Raw genomic sequence first — 27,687 nt, forward strand, 5'->3', positions numbered from 1 at the left:
AGGTTGCCATTGTTAGTTACCCTTTTCCTTCTCTACCGTTTCACTAATTGCATCTGCTTGATGCAGATTTTCCTGAGGAAAATCTTCTGAAGGACAAAATTGCCCCTCTGGTTCTGCTTGTGCCTGAAACAAAAGAGGTTCTTCTGCACTGAGAAGCGTCAAACAGGGACGGGGCCCACAAAAGTCAACACAACCCTCCACAAGCCTATAAAGGCTTCATGCCAGGCAGGCAGGCTGGCCAGCCTCTCATATTCAAGACTGTAACACTACACGAAAAATAACACCTTCTGCATAGATGCTTTATTTTGGAGAGACTCTGGGCAAAATATTCAGCAAGGCTATCCTATGTAGCAAGAAGCCTATTTTATGGGAAAGAACTTCATTTCCATCCAGCTTTAAATGCTGTTATTCAATCAAAAATGTCAAAGGAAAATAAAAAAGTAGTTCATTACCGACACCATCCCTGTTTTCTTTGGCTTGGGACTAGGAGACATCAAGTGATAACTTCTGGAAGGTTTTTTAATGTATATTTTCCATGTGGAAGAATCTGGGTTTTCTGATGCATAGCACCTCCAGGCCGTCTAAAATATTTGTTAAAAACACATAACAGTTGAAGTTAGCAACAAAAAAAGTTATGCATCCCCAGAAATCAGTCCAAATTGCAAACATGAATTTATCTAAGATAGGATACACTTTTATATTTCTAAATGTATACCCAAAGCCAGGAATGGTAGAAATTTCGAAACAGAGGCAGAGGGGTGGAAAGATAAAGGAGTTTAGAAAATACATGCCAGTTATGAAACAAGCTGATTCAAAATGAGTTGAGAGTTCAAATAAATTACTGAACATCCTTCACATTTAGCTATTTAACTGGTCCCATTTCAAAAACCAAACAAAAAATGCCATTATGACTCAAGGCTTCACATTGCTTCCTTTTGCAGTAGCTGCAAATGGAAACTGGATGAAGACTGAAAATTCATCAGCCCAGTTTCATTACTGCAAAGAAATAAGGTGACAGTCTTCCTGAGCAACTGGAAAAGTAACACCAAATCCACCCTTTTAACAGTTGTAATACATATAAGAAAACTAGCATTTAAGCACGAAGGCACCTGAATAAGAGAAGCAGCTGCTGGAATTTGTCGGTTGAAGTGTTTTTGCCTTTGTTTCTGTTGTACCTTCAGAGCAAATCCAGAACCAAGGATTCCCTGAGGAACAAAGGAAATTGGTAGAGTAAACCAATCAGTTAATTACATAAATGCCATTTCAAATGTGAGGTTTGGGGTAAACTCAGCTGCCATGGAATTTGGAGCAAAGGCTGAGATTCTGCTAAATTTGGGCCTGGCTTATCGACGGCTGCATCATCCCTGAAATATCCAATTCACTCTATTGGATGTTCTGGAATACATACATTCCATAACCCTGGAATGTTTCCAGTATTTTATAGCCTCCACTGTTTGCATACTTAAGAGTTGTACTGAGCGATAGCTGTATAATGTAAACTCACTGCATAAAAAGTGTCTCTTACTCTTGCTGTCCACAGTATATTTTACATATACCAGTATTAACATATATTTAGGTAGCAATCATAAAATCCATGATATTGTGCGGTTGTTAAAAAAAATGAGTGCATAAATGTCAGGATCTTTTGAATTGGTTTTAGCGGTGCTTTGAATTTCTACTGCTGCAAAATGTCCCCAATACAGTGCAATATTTTTTTTGTTGCCTGCTGATGTATTTTCTCAATCACCCTCATCTTCTCTGGCTGCTCACGCTTCCTTTTCCGAAGAAATCCTACTGAGGGAGTCCCCTCAGAATGTCTTCCCCTCAGGGATTAAATAAAGTGAGCTAAGCTGGGACACTCACAGACCACTAGATACTGAATTGTTCAAGGATTTTTCAGCTACTTCTTGTGATTAATTGTGCAAGAGCCTAACATATTAAATGTTTCGCCTCCTTAAGAATTATCAAAAGCATGTGTTACCATCCAGTTGAATGAGGATGGTAGAAAACAATGGCAGAATGTATATCTATACCTGTATCTAACTCAGTATGTATGTATGTATGTGTATGTGTGTGTATGTGTGTATGTATATGTATATGTATGTGTATATATATAGGCACAGCCCTAGAAAATAACATGACAGACAATCTCAAGACAGCAAGGAAATCACAGCATACTTGAATACAGATCTAGGTATATCCTACCAGACAAATGCTCAGAGAAGCTAAAGAGATAATTGTAACATGATGTTTTAGTGCAATAATGTCTATTATTGTCTACATGTTTCCTGCTTTTTGGGATTGTTTTGTTCTTCTCTTTAAACCCAGAGTCATTTTGGAATTGGGTGACAATCTAAATCTAAATCAATGTTATTCATTCATTCGTTTTTACAATTCATAACCCAGCTTCTGCCCTTATGGCATTCAACCTAACAAATTCTCACATCCTGTAAGTTGTATTGAGTTCAGTGCAGTGTAAAAAAAAAAAGGATATAAAATTAATGTATAGTTACTATTACATACATAGGGACTAATGAAAATAAATCCTATTATATATATGCACAACTAAAATAAGTTTGGACTAGTCTTAAACAACTTACTGCAGGCAAGGCAAAAAATGATATTGCAAATACAGAAAAGCAAGACGCGATGGTTTTTCCTATCCATGTTTGAGGCACCTTGTCTCCATAACCAATGGTTGTAACAGTCACCTGAAATCAAGAAATAAATATGATTTCCATGCAATCATCTAGCTTTATTATTATTTCAAATTACCTCTGAGGTATAATTATATATTATGAAATACATATTTTATGCTAACTAGAACAGTTCTTTATTCACAAGAAATTAAAAGTATTTTACAGTTGCCATACCTTGAAAGGTGCAATGGTATTTTTTTTTTCAGACAAAGATCTTTTAGGATATTATTAATTATGCAGATTAATTAATAAGCTTATAAGACTGTATAGATTCAGAACAGCATCACTCCTGCTTCTCCAATCATTTTGGTTCATAGAGCTTTTCTGTACTAAAGTGCAGATTTCCAGATTTCAGCCCTTTCATTCACTTTGGTCATAGTAATGTCCAGACCAGTTTTACCCTGGACCTTAAGTAGTAGATTCTCCTTTTTTCTTTAACTGCTCCTGGACCAGTTTAAAAAAAGGCAGGCAGGCGGGCAGGCAGGCCCAACAGCTTTACCATTTTTCCTGTTATGTGGGCTAGAAGGGGCACATGGAAGAAATCTGATCAGTTTTGCCTCATTAAAAACATGAAAAACAAAGACAGGTCCATCTTTCACTGTCCCACTGATCTATAGATGAATTTGTTAAAAAAAAAAAAGAAGACCCATCGTTTTATGTTTTTGTTAATGAGCTTGTAAAATAGAAAATCATCATCATTCTCCTGTTAAATTTGTTTTTTAAAAAAAGGATCGTGGAGGCCAGCACCCAGTGTTTGGAGGAAAGGGGGTCTTCCTGTCACAGAGCACAGTAATCGGAATGGAGGTGCTTGCCTGCAATGAAATGAAACAGGGCGTGCAAACTGGACAGTACTGCTCACACCAGCTCAGATCAGAAAACCCTAATTTTAATATGCAGCAGAAAAAGAGAAGTGGTGGTTGCCTTTCTGGTGGACTGGCAGTGGTGAGAGGATGATGTCATGTGTTCTGCGTTCAAGGAATGGTAAATGGCTGGTACTGACACTGGAGCAGGCTGGTCATGAGAATCAATAGCTATATCACAAGGAACTGTAGGATTTTTCACTTACTTCAGTTTAAAAGTCAATCCTATCCCAATCTCCTTAGCATATTCCCTGTTGTAGGAAGCAGAAAAGGAACGGCCGTTTGGGGAACAAATCCATAACAATATTTTGGAATACCTGAAATTGTATTTATTCGAGGCTTGACATACAATTGGTAACTTTACCATTTCCTTTTCTAAAAGAGGACAGGAAGTCGACTTACAGCGATGCCTCTATCACACACAACTCCATATGTATTTGGCTTTTTGTGTTCTATATTCATGAAAGTTTGGAAAGTTGAATTGCCACTTTCTGTAATGGAATTCAGAATGTGCCTTCCAGTACAATGAATGCCTCCATACAATCCGGTATCATATTTCAATGTCATAATAAACTGTGGTTTTAATAATATGTGAACAAGCCTACCTACTTCCTGGGCTTATGTGTTCCATTCTTTCCTCCTTCTATGTGATCCATAGAAGGTTTCTGGAAGCTATTATTTCCTCAGGTTTAAAACAGATCATTTTCAAATTGGGATTTGCTTTTATAAAAAGTAACTGCAATTCACAAATCTGATGATCTGGGCCACTACGGTTAACAAAAAGCAGAAGGAAACACATCAGAATGATTCCTCCTAGATGGGCAGAAGAGGGGAGAATGGAAACCTGCAAACTAACTGATTTGCATTGTACTAAACACAGCCAAAGCCCGTCCCCTTAAAAGTTCATTACTAGTTTCTAATATTTATGGGCTACCACAATACAAAACTCTAGATATTTACCAGACATAGATACTTGTAGTTATAATTATATTTATCATGATACTAACGTTCTCCACATTTCGAGGCCTTATCATGGTTTTTCCTCATGTAGTGTTCTAAATTCTCATCTTTGACCTTTACCTTTTTTTTTTCTGCATGGCCACTCTATATTCATAAGAAGGCATTTACTTGTTATTATGCTACCAAGCAGCATAAAAATCTAGGAAGATGGATTAATGTCCTCCAAAGATGCAGTGCAGCATAAAGAAGCAAAAGGTTTTCCAGCCAAATTGCCACATAAAAACTGATTTCTTGAATCCTATCCCAATCCCCTTAACATATCCCTAAAATAGCTCAACATTCCATCTCAATAAACTCTTTCAGATTTCCATGCCAAGTGTAGTAACCAAAATAAGTAACCCAACTAATCAAAGTTGGGTGCTGGTATCTAATTTGTACATTAGAAATGTTTAGACAGCTGTTGTGTCAGTTCTTTGTATACCCCCACAACCTTATGCATCTGTGGGGTAAGAAAGAAACCTATCATTACACTGTCACATATAGGAGAACCTTAATTTAGGAGAAAGAAAAGTGGATAGGAAATGGAATTACAAAATAGCTCATGTTAACATGCTGTAAATTCAAAGCATTAATTGAGGCCTTCATGACCTGGAAAACTTTACAATGCATGAAGTCTCAGGGCACCCTGCCCAAATTCTACTCTTCTCTGTAGAGAAAACCGTTCCAGCTCCAATCCAAATGTATTTGGGGTTTCTTTTACTGTAGGGAAAGATCTGTACTTAAAGGAATCCCAGTCCATGTGAAAAATGCTGCAGGGGAGATTTATATAGTAAAAGGCAAAGAGGGCAAGCAGGTTAGGGGCAGAACTAACATTGGTTTAATGGTATAAATCAATTTAATGATTGAAATAATTCTTTAAATTGGTTCAATCATTTACTTGCAATATTGGGGATGTTTATGGTAAGACATAGCAATTTTGTGAGAAAATATATTCAAAATGTTTGTTTGAACATGCATTGAGATATTGTTTAAATATGCATTGTCATGGAAAATATTCTAACACTGCAGATTAGGGTAGAAAAGGGACAGAACAAACTTACAAATAAGGTTCCCCTGCTCTTTAATTTGTACATCAACCCTCTTGTGGCCAAAAAGAATAATTTAGAGGATTATCCCCCAAATTAGCTAATAGGCAGATTGCAGCCTTATCATATGCAGATGATATAGTAATTCTAGTGCCAATATCAACTGGACTAATACAAGCTCTGAGCGCACTAGATGCTTACTATTCTGAGGAGGCACTTGAGATCAGCTATGATAAAACCAAGTTCTTAATTTCTACAAAGTGACCTAGAGTTCATGCCTGGTGGTTAAATGGCCAGATAACAAGCCAAGTTAAAACCTTTAAATATTTGGGCATAGTCTTTCACCACTTTATACCAAATGCAGCCCGCACTGGAACTATGTAATCCAAAATGCACAAACATCAATGGTAGCTATACCATTTTCCACTTCACCAAAATGGCATAGCATAGCCCAGCAGCATTAAAGCTTTATTTGGCTACAGCATGCATACAACTTCTGTTTGATGCTCAGTTGGGACCATCCTCTGGAAAAGATTCAATCCAAATTTTTAAGGACTATATTTCAAGCATGTGGCTAATGTGGCACAAAGGAGGGAGGCAGGTTTGAAGTACAAATGGGCACATGGGCTTGTACTACTGCCCATGGGTTAAAAGTACTGTTTTTCCAGAATGTCTGCACTCTTGGCATATTGTAGAAAATTATAACTCAACATGGAAAAGAACAACCCTTCAAAAATTGCAACACTACGGACTTTCCAGAGAGGCCATTCTGGTTATGGGCTACAACTGAGCACTAACTCCACTTAAGTAACATGCTAGAGATTTGGAAGCCAAACTGACCTGACCTACCTAGAACAGGTTCCTGAGTAGCCATGCCCCCCTTTTTTTAGGCCATCCAAGATACTTAAATCAAATATCTGTTTCTAAATTTCAAAAAGTGCTAACATTAGCACATTTCAATGTCCCCCAACAGCTGTTCTTCAGGGCAAATTAAAAAAACAACAACAAACCCTTACAAGCTAAGATTGTCTCTTGTGGAGAAGAATCTATCAAATTCATAGCTTATGTCCTTTTATACTGCTTATTCCATAAGGATGAAGAGCTTGCTTCATCACTCAAACTCTGGGCAAAGTACCCAGACGAGTCTGAACTATTTTACTTTTATCAAACCAGTCCTTGAATAAGGCTAAATGTTGTTGTAATCAAGACATGCTGTGATTGCCTCAATGACTTAGCTATAATTTTATGTTGTGTTATTTTAGTTGAAATAGAAACAGTTATTTAATTATTTGTCTACATGTAGAATTCTGGTCAGTGACTGTAATAAAAGTGATGTTGTTGATGATGCTGATAATCCTGATATCAAATCAAAAGTACCTCTGATTTAGTCTCTTATTTCTAACACTGACCAGTTAAATGCCAGCTTGAGCAGTTCTGAAAAAAAAGTTTTATTAAAGTTTCTGAGAGATAGAGTGTTCCAAAACAGAAAAATCAGCCATTTTGTTCTCAATTAAAAACTTCAATAAGTGGAACTATTACAATACAAAGTTATCTGTTTGTTATCTGTCAAGTAGGTCCAATATATATCTGCAATCAAGCTTTCTTTACAAAACAGAAGAGGTTTATATGTAAGAAGTTATTTATTCTCTTTACACATGTCTTTGCTATTTCAAAACTGGAATTGTAACATACTAAAAGAGGAGGCAATGTTTGAATAGCTTTGTTTGATCAGCTGGATAGTTTTACAGCACTATTATGTACAGAGCAGTGTTCTTGCTCTCCCAGCAAGCTTAAGGCCAAGCATCTGGCAGCGCTGAAACTTTGATGATATCACCGCCTCGCAAAGGCTGGTGGAGTTGAAAGTTACATGAACACAAATCACAAAGAACAATGACAGCCCAAACAAAGCCTGACAAGAGAGAGGAGTGATTTGTAAACAAAAGAATTATGTTGTTTAATTAAAATGTTATGGTCTTGTTGATAGATGGTCCCTGCCATTCAGGTATCTTCTTCAGTTAGTATAACTAGAGATGTGGTTTATTAAATGTTAACTGATTCACCAAAATTAGGAGGAGTCTGGTAGCAGCTTTTCCAACTAACGCATTTTTATTAAAGGGCATAAGTTTTCATGAGCTGCAGTTCACTTCATCAGATGCCCAGAGTGGCTTGGCTGATATAGGATGTTAATTGGGAGGAGGCAGGTGGGACGCAGAAAGGGAGTAGAAGACTGGTTGGTAATGCAGGTGCAGGTTATATGAGGCAGATTACAAGTACTTTATCAGTTAACAACTGTAATGTGTTAAAAACCCATTGTGTTTGTTAGGCCCTTCTGAGATAGCCTGAAACCTTTTAACATAGGTGAAAACTTTTAACAATACCTTATTGTAAAACGACTTATCGTCCACAGTATTTCTGACTGCCTTTTAGGTACCATAAAACTCTTGGCTGTTTTTGTTACCATTTTGGAATCTGGATTAAATGTGGTGGTCAACTGAAGTATCTTCCCTGACTATAACATTTGTGAGGCAAGAAAATGTAAACAAAGCTTGGGGACTAATGAATCCTACAGATACCCTAAGGCAGCTGAAATGCTATATAACCCACTAAAAAGCTACATGCTAATCATTTCCTTTTGAAATACTAATTGTAAATCTTGTCCATTTTAAACATATGTCCTTTTAGTTCCTTAATATTTAAATAGAAGGAATGAAGCACATTTTTTGCCTTGAGATTTTGCTCAATTGGAGGTGTATTTATAGCAACTCAATTCACTAATCCGCTGTGGTTTTAACAAATAAAAGAGAATGTATGTAAATATAATATTAAACTATATTAAATAAACATTGTAGAGGATTACAAATAAATGTATGAAAGATTAATACTGCATTCTAATAAAACCATATATCCAATATTAAAAATTCTGTTTCATTTATCAAAGAGTTATATAGCCTTATTTATTCCTTTGTCTTAATAACTAAGAACTAAAATTGGGTAGGGAATGTGTGTAACCCCCACCCGCAACTGTTCTGTGCTGGTGGCTGGGATCCTCTTCAGACCTTTCTTCAGAAGCCTCCACACAGTTAGGAATCCTTTTTAGCAACAGGCTTCTCCAAGAGGTTCAGTTAAAATTTCTTGATTCTGGAAGCCATCCAAAAAGCTTGAGAAAGTGCTATTTTAATTCCATGTATCTTTTTTTTAAAAAAGGTCATTTGATTGTTTTTCAAATCTGCAATTTTTACAGTTAATTTTTTAAAATTTTTATGATTTTCACAAGTCTATTGCAAGATATGTATGCATTTAAAATGTTTCTGGTCTCTACATAAATTGAATGATTTATAGCTTTCATTTGGGGAAGCTTTAGAAGCAATCCAGGTTGTGCTGCTTCTACCTGCAATTTCTGGGGCACATTTGTTTTATTTGTTGATCTTTCAATTTGCAGTGGGGATAGTATTCAGACTGTATGCTTTTTAGATTGCATGTAGCATGAGGTTATATTTTCTCACATTTGATTTTTCTTCTTCTTATAAGGTAATTTTTCTAATTTCTACTGACAAAAGCTTTGCAGCACTTAGAAAGCACCATCCATGTCTACCAAGAATATACTTCTGTTGCCAACCAAGAACAGTGTATTTTTTTTGGTTGCATCTGCCACCTTTAATTACTAATCCATGTGAGCTATGCCTCTAGAAACTCCATATACTATAATACTATCTAAAACCTTCAGAAAGGCCTTTAAAAAAAAGACCAAGCAGCAATCTCACTGTATTCTCTATTTACATATAAAAACAAGGAAGGGAAAGAAGGGAGGCACTTATAAAGCACAGCCAGACAGAAGCCTAAAAAGTATTATCTACCAGTTTTTGAGCAGGCAGAAATATACTAGAACAAAATCTGCTGATCTGATTGCTAAGCCCTAGTCTGCCACCGTAACAAATCCAGCAGCTGGTACAGTCCTTACTGTTTTAATGCAAGGCAGGTTAAGGAAAATGATTGGCAGATTTCCCTTCTCATCAAATATCACTTGCTGGCAGGAGAACAACCATCAGACACTCTCCATAATAATGTGGTGGACAGTCTTAGATAAAAGTAGGTAAGTGTTTGAAGCAGCTTATTTTGACATCTGTCACATAGCAGCACCATGCCTCTACCTGGTTAGACTATTTCTGAATACAGATTTAGCACTCTTCTGAAAGAGCACTAAAGCCATGTCTAAAAATAGCCTGGGTGACCATCACAGTGGTAGAGGAGGGGTGTGGGGTGAACTAGGAAGAAATGATTAATAAAGAACAAGCTCCATCCTCAAGTAGTGCTGCAAAAGAGAGGTGTGCCGGCACTGACTCTAATTCTGTGGCCTCTGAAAGTAGCCCATGGATAGCCATGGTGCAGAACTGAGTAGGCAAAATGACACCATTCCCCGCAAGGCCACCACCATACTAGAAACAGTAAAAGCTACAGCCATGCCAAACCTCTCGTTAGCAAAAGCAGTGGAAAACCCTGCAATGCACCCAAAACAGCAACCAGCAACACACTGCTGGCAGAATGTGGCTCTCCGTCCCGATGTAAACTGATCCTCTAGGCAACACAAGACTAGCACTTTCTCAGGAAAGTTCAGTTTTTTATAAACAAGAGAAATACTGTTTCAAAAGAACACTAAGCTTGTTTATAAGAAGCCCACATTAAGACCTGAAAAAACACTTCAGAAATCACCAATCAGGCATTATATATGGGCAGATGCTTCTGCAGAAGTCTGACACCTGACTTCTCCTGCAGCCCGAGCCAAAATGGGGGCATGAAAATGAGCGCATAAAATTCATATAAGAAACAATAGGTAAAAGGTGCTACTTGTCATCCTGTTCCTCATTGATCAAGCAAACGATGTATCAACGTATCAATTATTTGGTAACTGGGTATGTTCATTAAGCAGACATTGTCTGCTTGTGCAATTAAACCGACTGGCAACTAAAAAAGATCTATCTTGCTTCTGATATGCAGGGTTCATCTAAGGCTATATGATGCCTGCTGAATGTTGTATAATTGCACTGAATGAAGACTGGATGAAACAGAAATTGCAGAGAAGCAAAGGAACTAGTTTGGAAACTATACACTAATATAATTTGTTCAGAACTCAGATGTGAACAATAGTGATGCAACTCCAGTAGTGATATGAATTCCTCTGAGCCCTCCAATATTGCTAGAGTCAAGAATATTGTCTACCTGTCTACATTCTACAAATTTAGGCAGGAGTTAAGAGATGAGTCTGAGGCTGACAGAGGAGTGCTTTTAGGTTAATACAAAAATTCAGTTTCAATTCCTCTACATAGTGAAACAACAGTGGTTGTGAAGGTAGCCTACATGCCAGGATGTAGGTTCAGCCCCCCTCTTCCCCCCAGTGAGACGTAATCACCCCAGCCTCCATCTTCTGGGGATAGCAAAGAATTAGTTCTTTTAAAACAAAGGGGAGAATTTGGCAGAAGTCCATGGACTAATCCAGGACAAGGGTATTCTCAAAATCTAGGAAAGAATAGGGAGTTGTTCGAAGTATGGCAAATGAGGAACAGATGGACATTTCACCCTTCTCTCTTAAGCAAAGCCTTAGTCCATTAGTTACGGAATCTATGAAAAGAAAATTTAAACAGCTCTTAGAAACCTCACCTTAACAGGTTTCTTAATTTTCATTAACAAATTAAGATTGCACTTTTCTTATTTAGTTTCTAAGATTCTATAGTATAATCCCTTCTTCCTGATTAATGAGACACTGCATGAATTTTGCTCCCTTGGTCAAGTATCACCATTATGGTACTAACAATGGAACTTTCTATTACAGTGTTGTCTGAACCCTAAACTGTGGTTAACATTAACTATGATTTGACAATTGTTTTTAATAATCAATAATCTACAGTTAAAATGAAAAATAAAATTTCAAAATTTCAAATGACACAATAAGCTCTAGTAGTAGAAACAAAACCTTCTCATTAAAACTAATTTGGGTGATCCATCAGATAAAGAATATAGGAGTCTGCACTTTTCTGTTCCAAGCTATTTTTGGCCTTGTAGGAGGGAGAAGCACACAAGCCTGAATCTGACTGTCATGAAATCATAGTTTAGATACAACATCTGAATGAGAGCACAATGTATTTTTTCCCATTAACTTAGTGACATATTTCCTGTATTAAAAATATAGCATATTAAGTATATTAAGTCTGATATTTTTCTATGGATTATACTTACTACTCCCCACCAAAGTGCATCAGCGTAGCTGCTAAATTCATGCTCTCCCGAGTCATTCACAGCATCTTTTTCAGCCAAATACACAAAATATGAAGAAAAAATCAAGCCCAGAAACCCAATGTACAGGGTAGTTATCAATTCCTAAAAGAAGAAAAAGAAAAAAATTAGTGACTACTTTATGATATATGGAATACTACTGTCATCAGAAGCTATTTTGTAAAAATAATATCTGATGCTTGAGTTCATACTTCAGTGGGTTCATTATTTCCCAGTAATACACATAAATTAACTTGGTAACATCCAGAGAGAGGGACCTAAGTGCCAGAAACCTTAATTCTAAAAAGCCAACAGCTCAGCCTAAAAGCCCTCAAAATATGAAAAATTCCCAATTTGTGCTGAAGGAAGCCTAAATATAAATTAATTTATATCCATATTAGATGAAAAGAATTCTTATAAATTCCACATGATTTTTTTAGTTATCATGCTTCAAAATAATACCACCTCTCCTTGTTTAATGACTGCAATCCATTCCTTAAATTGGAAGCAAAATGGTTGCTAAGTGAAATGGTCGCTAAGCGAACACATGATTGAGAGGAGAGAGACACTGCAAAGATCACTGGTTGCTGCCGCCTCATTCAAATAAAGTTCTCTTGTACAGTGTCTTGTGCCTGACCTGGTTTTTATCCTTTTTTGCCCCCTCAGAGGGCAGAGAGATTGCTCTCTTCCTGAGCTGCTTTTCTTAGCAATGCAGAGCTTCCCTAAAAAATGCTAACTGCAGGTTAACAGCTGAACTCTGGCTAGCTGGCACTACTATCTGAAACTGACCAGACCTTAATCAGTTTCACACTGAAGGCTTTGGTTACCAGGCACACAAAATTTAGTTGCAAATTGTGCACATTGGTCAGAAAATGATCTTTTTTAAAAAAAAATACTGTCGTATTTGCGAACAATTGCTAAATGAGGTAGCTGCTAAACAAGGAGCACCTGTAAACTGAAGTTCAATAAATAATATACAATATTATGTTTTCAAAGCCCTGGCAGTACAATCTTATACATGTTTACTCAGAAGTAGGGACCAGTGAATTTAACCATCACTCCTAGGTTAGTGTGTAGAATAATAGTATCTGCTGATTAAGACTAATTGTCAAAAGCACCATGAAAATAGGCATGTAAGAAACTTGGATTTCAACAAATTGTAATGGAACTGTAGCAAATTTTAAAATGCGACTAGACCTGACACTCAATTAAAGAATACTGAATCAATTCAATTATATAAGAGTTAATTAACTGATTAAATCTGCATGTGAATAAAGCAAAACTTCTAATTGAAAAGGACACTTCTTTTAACATATACCTAGGTCAAAGCATGAATGTAAGAGAGAAGTAGGAATGACTTTAAAGTTAGATCCAGTCATCTGCAGTTGTAAAGACTTTGAAATATTGTTTTAACAATACAGGAACTGCTTTTTGATTTATCAGAGAACTTTTAGTAAAACTTCTTTGTCAAAATATTTTGCATTTCAAAATGATTGCATCTAATATATACTTAGTAATTATGTTAATAAGGTAATCTAACTCAGACTTCTATCATGCACTGAGGGTCTCAGGGAAAAAAAAGTTTGCATATGTTCCATATTTCTATAAACTACTAGACTGACCACATTCAGGTGGTTATTTCTGACTCATTAAGCCAAGATATGCACAAGACTATTGCATCTGCATATAAACCTTTTCTCTGCCCTTTGCCACAATCTACAATTAGACAAGAAACCTCTAATTTTCCAGTTTCCATTTCTTCCAGATTGGAAAAATATAACTATCAGTTTCAGATATGCTCGGAGTATTAATGGCCAAACCACATGTCATTTTTTACTCTAGAGTAAACATAGCTGAACAAATCCAATTGGAAACCTTAATGAATGGGGTGTGACTCTAATTCTCAGCCCCATACTGAGGTCATGATCTAGAACAGACCTTTCATATTTGCAATTAACATTGTCAAGAACTGAACCGTTGAAATAAATTTATCTTGTTTGGGCAAATCAAATGGCAGGAACAGTTAATCCAACCTGTTTTAAGACGATAGGGGCACAAAAGTTTTGAATGCTCCTTTTCCATACACTATCAATACAAGTCACACACAAAAAAAACATGCTGTGTTTCCTGTACAATAAAATGAAAATAAAACATAGTTGCCAACTACCACTCTGTGCATTGAATTTGGTAATTCAGAACAGATTTTCATTTACCCATGGAGGAACAGATAGGTCTGAACAAAATTTACTCCAGTTTTGGATTTCTACAAAACCAAGTCAAAGATTTGTATGTATGTATGTATTTATATTCTGCCTATCCTCCAAGATCTCAAGTGAATGTATATGGCTCTTTCCCTCTATTTTATCTGAATATCAACTGAAAAATTGATCAGGCTGAGAGATAACTGATCCAAGCACATCCCAATTAACTTCACAGTCAAGTGAGATTTGAACGTCAAGCTCCCATATTTTAATCTAATGCAATTTTAACATTTAGGCTTGTATTAAAGATAGTAACCACAATTTCTCACATTCAGATGAAAGAAGAAGCCATGGGTAACTATTTTCTATTCCACTGAGGCTCATAGCAAAAGGAGGAAGCAAAGATTCTGCCTTGTTTTTTTAAAATGATGATGATGATGATGATGATGATGATGATGATAATAATGTTTACCCACTTTAAAGATGTTGAGGCTGTCTTGAGGCCTCAATGGTTAGGTGGGGGAATAGGTGCAATTACACACACACACAAAGTATTGCATTTATTTTAAAGATATATAAATCTGTGATACTTCAGAATAATGCAGTCATAGGAAAAAATGTAAAGCAAATATATTATAGGACATAAGGCTCCTAAATTAGCATATATTGAACTAAAGTGGCTAGAATTCACATGATGTTATCTTCTGGGCAGGTTTAACATTCATTTTCATTTGGAAGACTCATTGGATATTATAAATGCCCACATTCTTTGAATTATATACTAATGGTTTGGACATTTACAGGAGGATCACATACTTGGATACTTTCCTGATTTCAAAATGACTGATACTACAAAAGTGGAAGGCCATCGATTATCCTATGGGCTGAAAAACTTCCCTTTCTTTTTGTATTTTAAAAAAGCATTTTGTTTCTGGGAGTCCAAATCTGAGGACTATTTAGAAATTTAGAAAGCATATACCAATTTAGGTGTTTAATGATCTAAATTTAATCTTTAAGTAAACATTAATTGTATAACATGACATGGATATAGATATATAATCAGTTCTGATGTTATAAGATGGATATTCGTACTCTCCCTCCCCAATCAGAAAGTTCTGACAGAGATTTCAGTCATCCCCATACCTTTTTCAGAAATTTCAAAAACGAAAGCAAACAACATTCCACCATCACCACCATCAGTACAAAGGAGAACCCAAAATGGATCTGCCAGATCTGGTAGTCAATAATACCTATGTGGTACTGAAACCAAGGATGGTTATAGAGCACTTAGGGCTCCAGAATGCAAGTACAGTTCCTCTGTAGACCTTCCAATCCATGTTGGAAAGTCAGAGACTGTATAAGTAGGGCTGGAACACAGCTTCCTGGCTTTAATCCATGGGTACTTTTTAGAATGACACCTCTAGGTGCTCCAAGAATAATGTGAATCTAGATACCCAACAATAAATAAATACTCACACTTCCATTATGAGGTTTTGCATACCTGTCTATGTATAAACACTACTGATCCCAACAGTCTCCATGTGCCGCCCTGCCGATCTACATGAAGCATGCGCAGAATCTGCAGAAACCGGATGCCTCTGGGGGAAAAAAAAGTGTTTATTCAAGGAAAGCGAAAGGAAACAAATTAAAATACAATTGTGAAATAGAAGCCTGATTATCCAAAAGAAAAAAGACAGGGAAATTTATTTGTTTGTTTACAGTTATCATATTTACCTGATAGCAGAAGTTGCAAAAACTTGACCTTTTGAACCAACACAAAGTACTATCATGGAGGCAACAACTACAATAAGATCTGGAAATTAAAAACAGACAAGCAAATAAATATGGGTTAGAAAGTTTATGCGCCTTGCACATATTTAGATTTTATGCTAAAACCCTGTACTTCTGTTTAAGATGGTATGCATTCATTTCCCATTGATAACTAAAATTTGATTGTACAAAATGACAATTTTCAATCCTTAATTCTGAAGCAAGTATTATTCAAATCACCCATGGACAAATCAATGGATTTGTAACTAATATACAGTATGTCATAAAAACTGAATATATAAATAGGAATAAATAAATAAGTATCAGACAGGCAGCCAGTTTTTAGGTACAGTGGAAAGGATGATTCTTAATTTTCCCTTCTTCTTTTCTCCCTTTCCCTGCAGAAGTTACATATATTAGCCACAGGTCTTTTCATGTAAAGCATTTCTGAACATGGGTAACTGTAGGAAGTTAGAAGTCATTTTTTTCTTATTTCTCTCTCTTCTTCAGAATAACACTCTCTTCTTGGAAAGATATTAATGTTGATCCCTCTTTAATTTGTCCCAGTAGTAGACAACTGAGCCCATAGGATGGAGGACTAGAGGTCTCAGACCTCCTCTCCCAGAAACCATCTATGCCTTCACACCTGCTTTGGGACAATGGCTTGGTACTTCCTGCTGCCACCCTTATCTTCTGGGAAGGACCTTAGAAGGCATTTACCCAAGTATCAGTATATGAGAGAGAGAGAGCCATATAGCATAGAGGTGTGATATCTAGAGGATTTAACCTTTTCTGACCTCTTTGGGTGATAGACCAATCTTACTGGATATAAAGAAAATCAAACTTTATTTTTAAAAAGAGAGAGAAAACAAATGTAATCCTCCTTTTGAACTTTATGTATTAAAATGCAAACACCTAATGTTGAAGGAGATAAATTGCAAAATTGCGCAGCCCACTGGGAAAACTGTTGGTAACTTAGGCAAATGAAAGAAAATACAATGCCAGACAGTCTACAAAATGGAGATGGTCTGCTATAAATAACAGATTTCTCTGGTAGGACATTTGAGGAAGTATTGGAGAGGTTTCAAATTAATACTGAAAAGTATTACAAGATTCTACAGAAACATCGTAACTTCATTAACATAGCCTGAATGATGGAATGGCAGTTACAATTACTCACCATTCCCTAACTTGTACAGATAAATAAGAACATGAGACAATGAGAGTTTAGCACTACACAGTAAACAGTATTCAAAACCTAAATATTTAAATAATGGTTAAATATTTTACCTATTTCCATTGACAAAGAAGACAAGCATAACTATCTTCTGCATCAATTTACCTGGGCTTCCCCTAGGTTTTTGGTAAGATTCTACTTTAATCAAAGGCTGCTGGTGATCTGATAAACTCCATTTTTTCCAGCCTCCCTTCACAGACTCTGACCTTTGTTTTAAAAGGGCCAAACCCAAATCTTCTGTATTTCCAAAAGGGAACCGGGGAATATCTGTGTATGTGATAAAAAGCCATCTGTACTCATGTGGATGTTTACTGAATGTCTGGGCATCAAGGGCTGTTCTCCTTTGTGGGGAGGTGGACCTACAGTCTGGCATGGGGGGCTGGGGGGCTAGCAGGCAGGCTACATTCATACGAGTGCCATTTGTGAAGATTGAATAAATGGATTTAAGAGGAGTAAATATAAAGGGTAATTCAAATTCCTTTCAGAATTTTGGGGGGAGAAGGAAAGAAGAGGAGCCTGCCTTGCTATTTTCCTTTTGTTTTGATTTTATTTTTAAAGACTTCATGCACAGGAACTTATTTGCTAAGAAGTAGAGGCTCTTCCCGTATATTTTGTTCTTTTAATGTCATTTTATTTTCAGACCTTCTAAAAAATAAATGACTACACAAAAGAAACAAAGAAGAAAATGAGAAAAGACATAGTGGATGGAAAATAAAATATCACTAAATACACAGAATTTACAATTGTCATAAAATTTAAAATCCATTATTTCAATCATTTAATAATAAATGGAATATATAAAACTAAACTCATTGTATCATCTTGAGAAATAATTGTAAGTCACTGCAAAACTCTAAGCATTAGTATTTATATTGATATCACTACTATTAATCATTATCTTAAAAATGCATGTGATCTTATAAAAAAGAAAGGAAAGAAAAAATAATTACTGAAAAGAATCAGTAAAAACAATATTATGTTCTAGATTCCCTCCCATTATACCCAGCTAGTGATTACATCAAATTATATATAAATATTAAAATTGCTTCTGGTTATAATCTTTACATCAACTATTTCCCCTTAAAAATGGTAATCTAAGTATCTGAGTTTGACTTGTTGTATGACATGTAATATAAATGGAGATCACTCTTGCTTAAATTTATTCAAACATCTAATTCTGGATCTATACTGTTAATTTGCCATTGCTGTATATTCCCCAAGTGTGGTTTCCCACTCTGACACTGGCAGTAAAGTATCTCTTTTCCAATGTTGGGCCAAATTTGTCCTTGTGGCTGTCAGCATATATCTTAATAGGATGTGATTTTTTTAATGTGTTCTGAAAAGCTTCCTAGTTAAAAAAAAAAAAAAAAAAACCCGAGGTTTCAATGTATGCTTTGTTTTTAAGATTTTTTGAATAATGCTGTGCATTTATTTCCAGTACTTTCTGAACTTTTTTACATGACCACTACATATGATAAAATGTTCCTTCTGTATCACATTTATTATTATATGATTTATCTATTTTTACAATTATGGACAGAGTTATATGCCATCTGTCAAACATTTTGTACCAATTTTCTCTTCCTCATATATTTTCTTGAAAACATTTATTACCTAATCATGCAACTTTGGTCAGGTGACTATGCATTCTTTGAAAAAAATTAATGAAGACAAGAATGTCCTTTCATCAATGCAGTCAAGTGGTAATACATTTTTAAAGAAAAGCAAAGAAAGAACCACCTCCAAAAGATGAAGCAACTTCACCTTCCCACTTGCACATTTTTTGGAGAAAAAGATACACTCTTTTGTGGGGATCAAATAATCCAGTGAATTCAAGGGTGGGGTAGCATTTAGCACATATTTACTGTATCCAAACTGCCTTGCCACAACTGAGTAAAAGGACTGACTTGGCTTCCTTTCTACATTTCATCTTAATGCTAAAGGGTCCCAAGTCTTCCCTCTGTGTTCAAACAGAGCCTAAGAAATGATCTTCCTCTCTCTTCAGCCTTAATGCTCCTTTTCCCACACCCCATGTGCTCACTCTGAAATCATACAGGTTGTGTTCACATACAGAGTATGTGTTTGACATCCACTTTAGTGTCTTATTTTCCATGTCTGAAACAACATTCCCAATGGAATTCCATTTCTGGAATATATTTTATTTCTGCTACTCTGGAATAGTTTACAAGGGCACTCTATTATCTAGACTAAATAATACTTATTTTATTTTATTATTTTTATTTTATCACATTTGTACAATCGCCCATCTCACATAGTGACAATACAAAGTTACTAATGACTAATATTATGCTCTTTTGGGATTGAAAGATTAATTTCCAAATCACCCTTCTGGGAATATAGAGCCACAATCACTACTGTTTCCTTACTATAGGAGTGAGTAATCTTTTTAAATTTTGTCCTTTTCCTCTTTATTGGTATATCACAAACAGCACTGTGAACTTGAGTAGGACTAGAACAAAATGGTTGGAACCTGATCAAAAATTGAATTTGGTTTGATATTACCCTACCATTAAAAATAACAATTTTATTAAATTGCTGGAAAGACTGTAGGAATCTTGTCCAAGGCTTTGTAGATCTACTGGTTATACACTCTAATGTAGAACCAACCTACTATATAAAAAAAAGTTCCTCTCTCACCCCTACGGGTGGTATGTGTCTTCCTCAGTCTCGGGTCCTCTACCAGAGGGCTGGGAGTTTGAGGGTTCTGTGCAGTATCTTAGCTGTTCCTAGCACTGCACTCTTCTGGACAGAAAGCTCTGATGTTGTTCCTGGGATCTGTTGGAGCCACTCTCCCAGCTTAGGAGTCATGGCCCCAAGTGCTCCTACCACTGGGACCACTTTTTTATATATATGCAGTGTCTACTCTCCTTGACTGATTGCCCACAACCAGTGCTCCTAACTTCAGCATCTCCCTGACCCAAGCAAGCTTTCATTAAAGGAATTCCCCTTTTTATATTTCTTCCAGCTTTCTATCATGATCAGACATAAAATCTATACATGTGATTAGTCTGTAATTCAAAACAGAGGTAATCAGCCCTTCTTAGATAATGTGGCATAATATTTTCTGTTTTCTAATTTAAAAGAAATCATACTATACAAAACTACACATACTCACCAATGATAGAAATGGGCTTTCTAGCAAAACGAAGCCTTCCCCAGAAACCAACATATTTACTGCGGCATCCTGAAGACCACAATCGAACCACATACTCAGTTCCAAAAAATACCACTAATACAATTTCCTAGAGGAAACAGATAGGGAGCCTGATTAATTTAATATGCTTTTAATGTTTTTCAGATGATATTTGGAGAAAATGGAATATGAGATCTGGGAGTCTGAAAATAAATTGTACAGATCTGCAACAGCCCTCTACCAATATGATGCTCCTCCTGACTGGAAATTCAGACAGCTGTGGTCCCAACCCATCTAAAGAATACTAGCTGTGGAATGATAATCTTCAACAACAATCAAGAGCACAATTAAAAAGTAAAACTATGGTCACATTTGATCATCATATCTTGAAAAACATAAAATATGTTTGAAAAACATTAAAAGGCCTCTATGTTAAGCTAATCTTATGCATGAAAAGTCCAAAATTGACCAAGTTTAATAGTATCTAGGAATTAAGTTAGGATTGTACCCTAAATTTCAAATTTTTAAGTCATATTAGAAAAATACCTACAAATGCAACAACAAGAAACTACAGTTTTATATATCAGTTGCTCAATTCATTGGAAAACTTTGTAAAAACTAAAGCTTCTAGTAGAAGTGAGGCTAAAAAGAACAAGCACAACTTTAATAGGGTAATGTATATAATAGAATAGCTTCTCTTTTCTTTCATTGCATTCACGTTTTTATTTAGTAAAATATTAATAAATGAATTGCTGAATAAACTTGTATATAGTTACTTGGAAGCACTATTAGGATTTCAACTATATTTCATTTGTTAGCTTAAAAAATGTTTGACTATCCTGGGCCCTTTCCACTATATATGCACTCATAAAACATGTAGGTTCCACACTAACCTGCATGAAAACATCTAATATGCAAATAAAGATGCCATCTGGTCATTTCTTTAAAATGAAATAAAATCAAAATGATTACACATAAATTATAGTTTAGTTATTCTGCAAAATAACCTTTTTGCAAAATAAGAACATATGTGACAACTATGATTAACAGATTCTGAGAAAGAGAGAATGGTGAGGCATAGTGAACCAAAACTCCTGACATGCAAATTAGAATTTAATATTGTAAGAAGAGTAGGAAAATAGAAAGAAGCAAGGGGATAAATTATGGGTGCCTTCAGAGTCACAATGTGTGGGTTTGTGGAATGGGGGAATAGCATACAGAAAATTTGCATGAGAGCTGTGAGTTTTTAAAGACCCTCCATGGTTTGCTGGATAACAGGAACACTGACAAATATGCAAATGTGGGCTGCCCTAAAGACAATGAAACAGACATACAGTCAATGGTTACTGTCATCCAGTTCTTTGCATGACATGCAGACAAGCTTAGAGAACACTGATTGTTCTATAAACTCCTGCAATTGGAAAGAAGGACCAGTCAGCTTACACCAAGACACATTTTTCACTCCTGACGTTTTGATAAAGGCGTATTGACCTAAATGAGACCCATGTTATTCTGGAAACATCAGAGGTGAAAGGGCACAAGCTGTTCTTCATGGTCATACACAAAAATGCAAGGTATCCATTAGCAACTGGCAAATTCCCCTCCCCAGCCCGTGGCTTGGTGACACACAAGTGTTTTTTTTAATATCTTGCCTTGTATAAACCCAATAAATTGAGTGGGGGAGGAGGAGGCTGATTGATATTTGTTGCTACATTTAGAGACAGCTGTCAGAGCAGCTGCATACAGGCAAAAGGCGCTGCTATTTACATTTACAATAAAATGTGACAATCATTAGAAAGGCAAATAAACAAGTCCTCATGAACTACTTCAGTATAAACTGTATACCACTCCTCAGTTAACTGGAATTTCAGTAAGTTCAATGTAAATGGATACAAGAGGCAAGCATAACGACAACAACAACTTGAAGGGTGCCCAGTTCTCAATGACTTTTGGTGGCTCACAACAATTAAACAAAGAAATTACAATCAAAACAATAAAACATAAAGGATAAAGATAAAAGGTGGCAAGTGTGAGGAAGTGAGGGAAAGGTAGGTCTGTTCTGGAAAAATCCTTGTCACTCTGGAATTCCCTGCCACAAGATGTGTGCGTGTCTCTCCCTGACCATTTTTAAATGGTCTTAAAGACTTAGATACACCAGTTTGGTTTTAAAGATGCAGAAACCTGTTTCCAATGTGTAGTCTTTACTGCCGCTGTTTTTAAAAATGTTTTGTTCTATTTGATACTTTGTATATTCTATGTTATTGTGGAGTCCTTGGGGTTCTCTGAGCCTGGTTCTTTTCTTGCAAATGTTTCGTTACCCAGCTAGGTAACATCCTCATTGCTAGAATGGGATGGGGTTTGCTCTCTGTTTATGTGCTGTGGCATGCCCTGCCAGTGTTGGGGGAGGGGGGGTTGTTTTGTTCCTCTGGTAGTTCCTTGATTATTGACTAAAATGCCAGGGAATTCTTGGAAACTTGGTATTCAGACAAGGCAGCCATCAACAGACACATAAAGATAAACAGCATCTACACACTATTCAAAAGAGACAATAGAAAAGAAAAAAGACCAGAACATCTCCTCACCAGCAATCATCACCTAGATAGGCAGAGGTTACCACCAGGCACACAATCAAGCAGTGAACAATACCTTGGTCAAGGAATTACTAGAGGGAAAAAACAAAACGAAACCCCCACCCCCGCCAACACTGGCAGGACATGCCACAGTATATAAACAGAGAGCAAACCCCATCCCATTCTAGCACTGAAGATGTTACCTAGCTGGGTAACGAAACGTTTGCAAGAAAAGAACCAAGGTCAGAGAACCCCAAGGACTCCACAGTTCAACCCTGAGCTACACATATTCGCCTCTATTGGTGTATGTTATTGGTTTAAACACATTTATCTTAAAAGTTGCCTTAAGGTGGCTTTAAAATCAGCAGAAAATATTTGAAGAAATGTATATGTAAAAGGAGATTTGATAATAAGTGTTGAGCCTTTCAGACTGATTAGACAAAAAAGTGAGATGTTTCTCCTGCTTGCTTTACTGGAACTTTCCAGAGGGCTAATTCCAGAGATTCTGCAAATACAACTCTAAAAGACAGCCTAACGTAATCAAGTAACAGTATAAGATCACATAAATGCTTAATCAATCCATAATAAAATATTCCATTGCACTACAATAATATTGCAAATATAATATTTATAGCAGTTTCTACCAGCATTCTGCATTCTACTAAACAGATGTTGTGGTTTGCACCAGTGCACAAGTCATATAATTGCTCTGACCACGAAGAGGATCCTTTGAAAGTCAGAAAAGGAAGAAAACCTTGCCTTGTTACCTAATTTTTCTCCTATTATACTGTATACTGTCTATTTTTATCTGGACTTTTCTGTGAGGCATCAGAGTAACTTATTTATCCAAGGGAAATCACAATGGTTCAATCCTCTCCCCAGTTTGTGATACCTTGGTCAAGGCAGAGATGGATCCAGAGTCAGGAGATCACTTTTGTAAAACAGAACCAGGACCTCCTAGATTATTTTTTTTTCTTTTTTAAATTGCCTGGATTATTGCCATGGTGATTAGCTTCATATATCTTTCATACATCTAGAAAAGGATGCACACTGAAAACTGGGGTATCATGACGTTAAAATTAAAATACAAAGTAACCTTTGTCTCATTATTCACATCACAATCATACAATCTAATAAGCAATTCACTGAGGACTTTGTAATAATAACCCTTTGAAGATGGGTCGTGCCAATTATTATTTATGTTCTACCTTGCAAACTTGTGCTATCCCTCTTAGGCCCCAAAATGGTCAAGATTTCCAATTTCTAGGAAGAATATTCTTTTTTTAAAAAAAAATCCCCATTCCTATATTCACTGTCAGCCCTAAGGATAAATATGTAGCATTGACATTTAATAGACATGGAACAAATATTCCAAGAGATGTTGCTCTTATGTTCCAGAGCAAATACAGAACTTGCTGAACATCCATTATTTGCATTCCTCACTACGAAAGCTATCTAAAAGGATCAGCTGTATTTTCTCACCTATGAAAATGGCAATCCTAATAGAATTAGTAAGCAAATAGTTAATCTCAAACCAAGTTCTGAATAGGATAACTTAAGAAAGAGTTGGACTGATTACAGTATTTCATTGCTTCAGGAAAAACTTCTGCCCGCTAGTAATATAAGCTCTTAATCCAGCTGTGGACTGATAATGATCATTTGCATGATTATTGAAAATAGTTCATACAATAATAATTTTAAAACTGACCCAGCTAGGTGAAACTTCATAAAACTGCAGATAACTGTTTTATTATACTGACAGTTTAATCTTTTTTAGAAAAAATTAAACACAGCCTTTACAAAAGCCAAAAACAATGAAATTCCTTAAAAGACAAAACACTTAGTTCTAAATTACAAGTGTTTACCATATGAAAGAGACTAAGATTTGACTAAATCTAAGCTTTTGAATTAAGGTCATTTAACTATGTCTAGATTAATATTTATACACAGTCTTGTGTTTTTGTATTCCGATTTTATTTTATTTTAATTTTTCTTTTTTTGCACTCAGTTCTTATGGGATTAGCCCCGTTTCAAATTAGAGATAGGTAACTGTTTTATAAACCTTTTGATTCACACTGAGATATAAGACTGTGTCTGTAAGACCTGTATTGTTATTCAATCCAAAAATTAGGTAAAAGGATTGATGCTTTAAGGGGTAATAGACTGAAACTCTCCCATTCACACTGCTCAAGATTTAGCCTGTTACATGCAAGAAGAGAGTGCTTTTGCTTAGACACAAGGCAGTAACATTTCCTTCCAGCAGCTCCTTTTTATGCTTCACTAAATGTTACTTAACAGAACTAACTGCCCTGGTGATAGAAACTTTAAGGAGGTCATAGGACCCGCTGTGGTAATGACTGAGAACAGTGTTTTTGGGATTCAATCCAAAACATGAAGTAGGAAAGTGTTAGGGATGAAAAATATACCACTCAATTTCTATTCTGATATATATGGGAATTTTTGCATTATGAGTAACATTTACACAGAAATAGAACTCTACACAGCTACCTACTTATTTTGTGACCAGTACCTTATCTTATTCTATCTTCTGGAGCAGTGTTGTCCAAACTTGGCCACTTTAAGATGAGTGGACTTCAACTCCCATGCTGGCTGGGGAATTCTGGGAGTTGAAGTCCACTCATCTTAAAGTGGCCAAGTTTGGACAACACTGTTCTAGAGCATATTCATTTTAGAACTTTATCCACCTTCATAATGAGCTTCATAAACCAAATGATTATCAAAATTTATACCTCCAATGGTCAGTAATTTTAAACTGCAGCTGTGATCATGAGATTACTGCTCTACCTTTTGTGATCAGTTCTCAGAAACCTCTGAAGTGGTTGTAAAATTCCTATTGATAGCCATGGCTTGTAGAAACTGCCTGGTGCCTCCTTCACATATTTATTGTTTCAGTTTTTATCGTAATTTTAGAGATTTTTTTTCTTTTATACACCATACTTGCTGTACTTTGCTTTTATTATTGGTCTTGGATAATAATAATAATAATAATAATAATAATAATAATAATAATAATAATTCTTCCATATTAATATCGCAGCTGACATGGGAAATTTATCAAAACCAGTCCTTCCAGGCAACTAAAAATAAAGATAATAGCAGCAAATTCTTGGCAGGATATATGTTGATGTCAAATACATTTATATTTGATGTATCATGGTGGCAGAAGTTTTCCAACACACCTGCTGATCAGTAGGCACACAACAAAGAGTATAAAGAAACAGCCAATGTGGGCCTTTCCGTACTACCATGTTACAGTGCCCACCACCAATCTTTTAATCAGCAGAAAACGATACTGGCATTAAATTTGTTGTCCATATTGCCAATCCTGATCTTGCTTCTATTGTCATTGTCCCCAGTCACTGCCAGTCCTTGACCTCCCTCCAAGAAAATGGGTGACAAAGCTTGACTGTAACGGACTTCTCCGAGCCTAGAAAAGATCACAAAATATTACAGAGCCTATCTGCACATTACTCCTATATCAAGGAAGCAAGTGACAATCTTCCCACTGTTTCCAGAGATGGTCAGTAAGTGGATCACAGAATCCCTGCAATAAAGGTCCTAATAAATAGGGCAGTAAAGTACACAAATCTAGTTTCCATGATTCTGTAATCTAAATCCTCTCCTTCCTCTCAGTAAATCTGGTTAAGATTTTATGAGAATCCAGCCTTCTTAACTGTACCAGTTGCTAGAAACTAACAGGTTATATAAACCCTGAGGCTGTGAGCATCCACGGTGATGTCATTAAAGGAATGACACAAAGAACATTCTTGTGTAATGTTTTTATTGCACAAATTGATGGAAGGATGCAATTTGGATCATTTACCCAATGGCATACATACAAAGGGTGTTTCATTGTAAATGGCATAGTTTTATCCACTGTGTCCAAAGTTGGTTGTATCAGGATGTGCTAAATCTAAGTTTGCTTTTAGATGGTTTCTCAATTCCAGTAGAAAACTCCCTGACTTGATCTTTCCTGCTTAGCGAAGTAGACTGCATCTTTTTCTACCAGCATTCCACAAATTAATGTTCTAAAATGCACCTTGGGAAGGACAGATTTTTGAAGAAAAATGCCATCAGGAGTAGAGATTGAGTTTCCTGGAGATAATTGTCACACTGATATGGCTCACCTTGTTTTATAACCAGTGAATGAGACTGGCTTTTTAAAGTTTTCCTTCCCACCAATTGTCAATTGAATGTTTCCTTTTAAAAGAGTTCAGGAATTTTCTTTGGAAATAATTTCTCTCTTTCTACAAACAATAACAAGATCTCAGTACTAGTGGAAATGTCTTTTTAAAATAATGCTATATATTGTTCAAAAAAGAAAAAGCACTATCTTTCTAGAAGTCCCTAATATTACACCTTTATTTATCTACAATTTTCATCAGTAATAATAAAGATTGTACTGTTCATTATAATACTAATAAATAGCATGATTAAGGCACATTTAGTTTAAATGATTAAAAAACTGCAGCACGAATTTTATCCCAAACTAACCTAAACAATTCTTGGCTACAAAAAGATTGGAAATTAAATCTGGCAACAAAACTGGTTAATCAAGTACCTTCTTTTCAATCTTTATATGTTATTAAACTAATCCTGCATGAAGAACTGCCAAGTATGCTTCAGAACTCCCAACTTTTATTTCAACTTTTAGGACTTGACAACCAAATGAGACAGCAAAATCAGAATAATTCCCCTTCTGTTATTTTTTCTTCTACTAAAAGTTTTTAAATTTAAAAGAAAGCAACAATATAATTGCTACTTACTCTCATCTGAACACTCCTTTAGAAACTATGAAACAGTGTGAGTTCAGAAACCCTATTTGTGTTTGAGACTTGCATTTACACAATATTCCCTGTCAACATA

The 27,687-nt window shown here is 35.9% G+C and overlaps 1 protein-coding gene across 3 annotated transcripts in view; it reads right to left on the reverse strand.

The window, feature by feature from the left end:
* KCNQ1 (potassium voltage-gated channel subfamily Q member 1) overlaps window positions 1–27,687 on the reverse strand; it is a 382,970-nt gene that overhangs the window by 257,204 nt on the left and 98,079 nt on the right. For all 3 annotated transcript variants that reach the window (XM_025176966.2, XM_025176962.2, XM_088146049.1), the window contains exons 3-9: window positions 20,213–20,339; window positions 15,804–15,882; window positions 15,571–15,667; window positions 11,833–11,973; window positions 2,601–2,711; window positions 1,110–1,205; window positions 453–581 (exon numbers count right to left, since the gene is read on the reverse strand). In XM_025176966.2, the coding sequence (XP_025032734.1) occupies window positions 453–581; window positions 1,110–1,205; window positions 2,601–2,711; window positions 11,833–11,973; window positions 15,571–15,667; window positions 15,804–15,882; window positions 20,213–20,339 (780 nt within the window). The remainder of the gene's footprint in view (window positions 1–452; window positions 582–1,109; window positions 1,206–2,600; window positions 2,712–11,832; window positions 11,974–15,570; window positions 15,668–15,803; window positions 15,883–20,212; window positions 20,340–27,687) is intronic.

The sequence above is a fragment of the Python bivittatus genome, unplaced genomic scaffold, assembly GCF_059951505.1.
Source record: "Python bivittatus isolate LINGU-HERP-01145 unplaced genomic scaffold, Pbiv_v1 ctg000480_np1212, whole genome shotgun sequence".
Lineage (NCBI taxonomy): Eukaryota > Metazoa > Chordata > Lepidosauria > Squamata > Pythonidae > Python > Python bivittatus.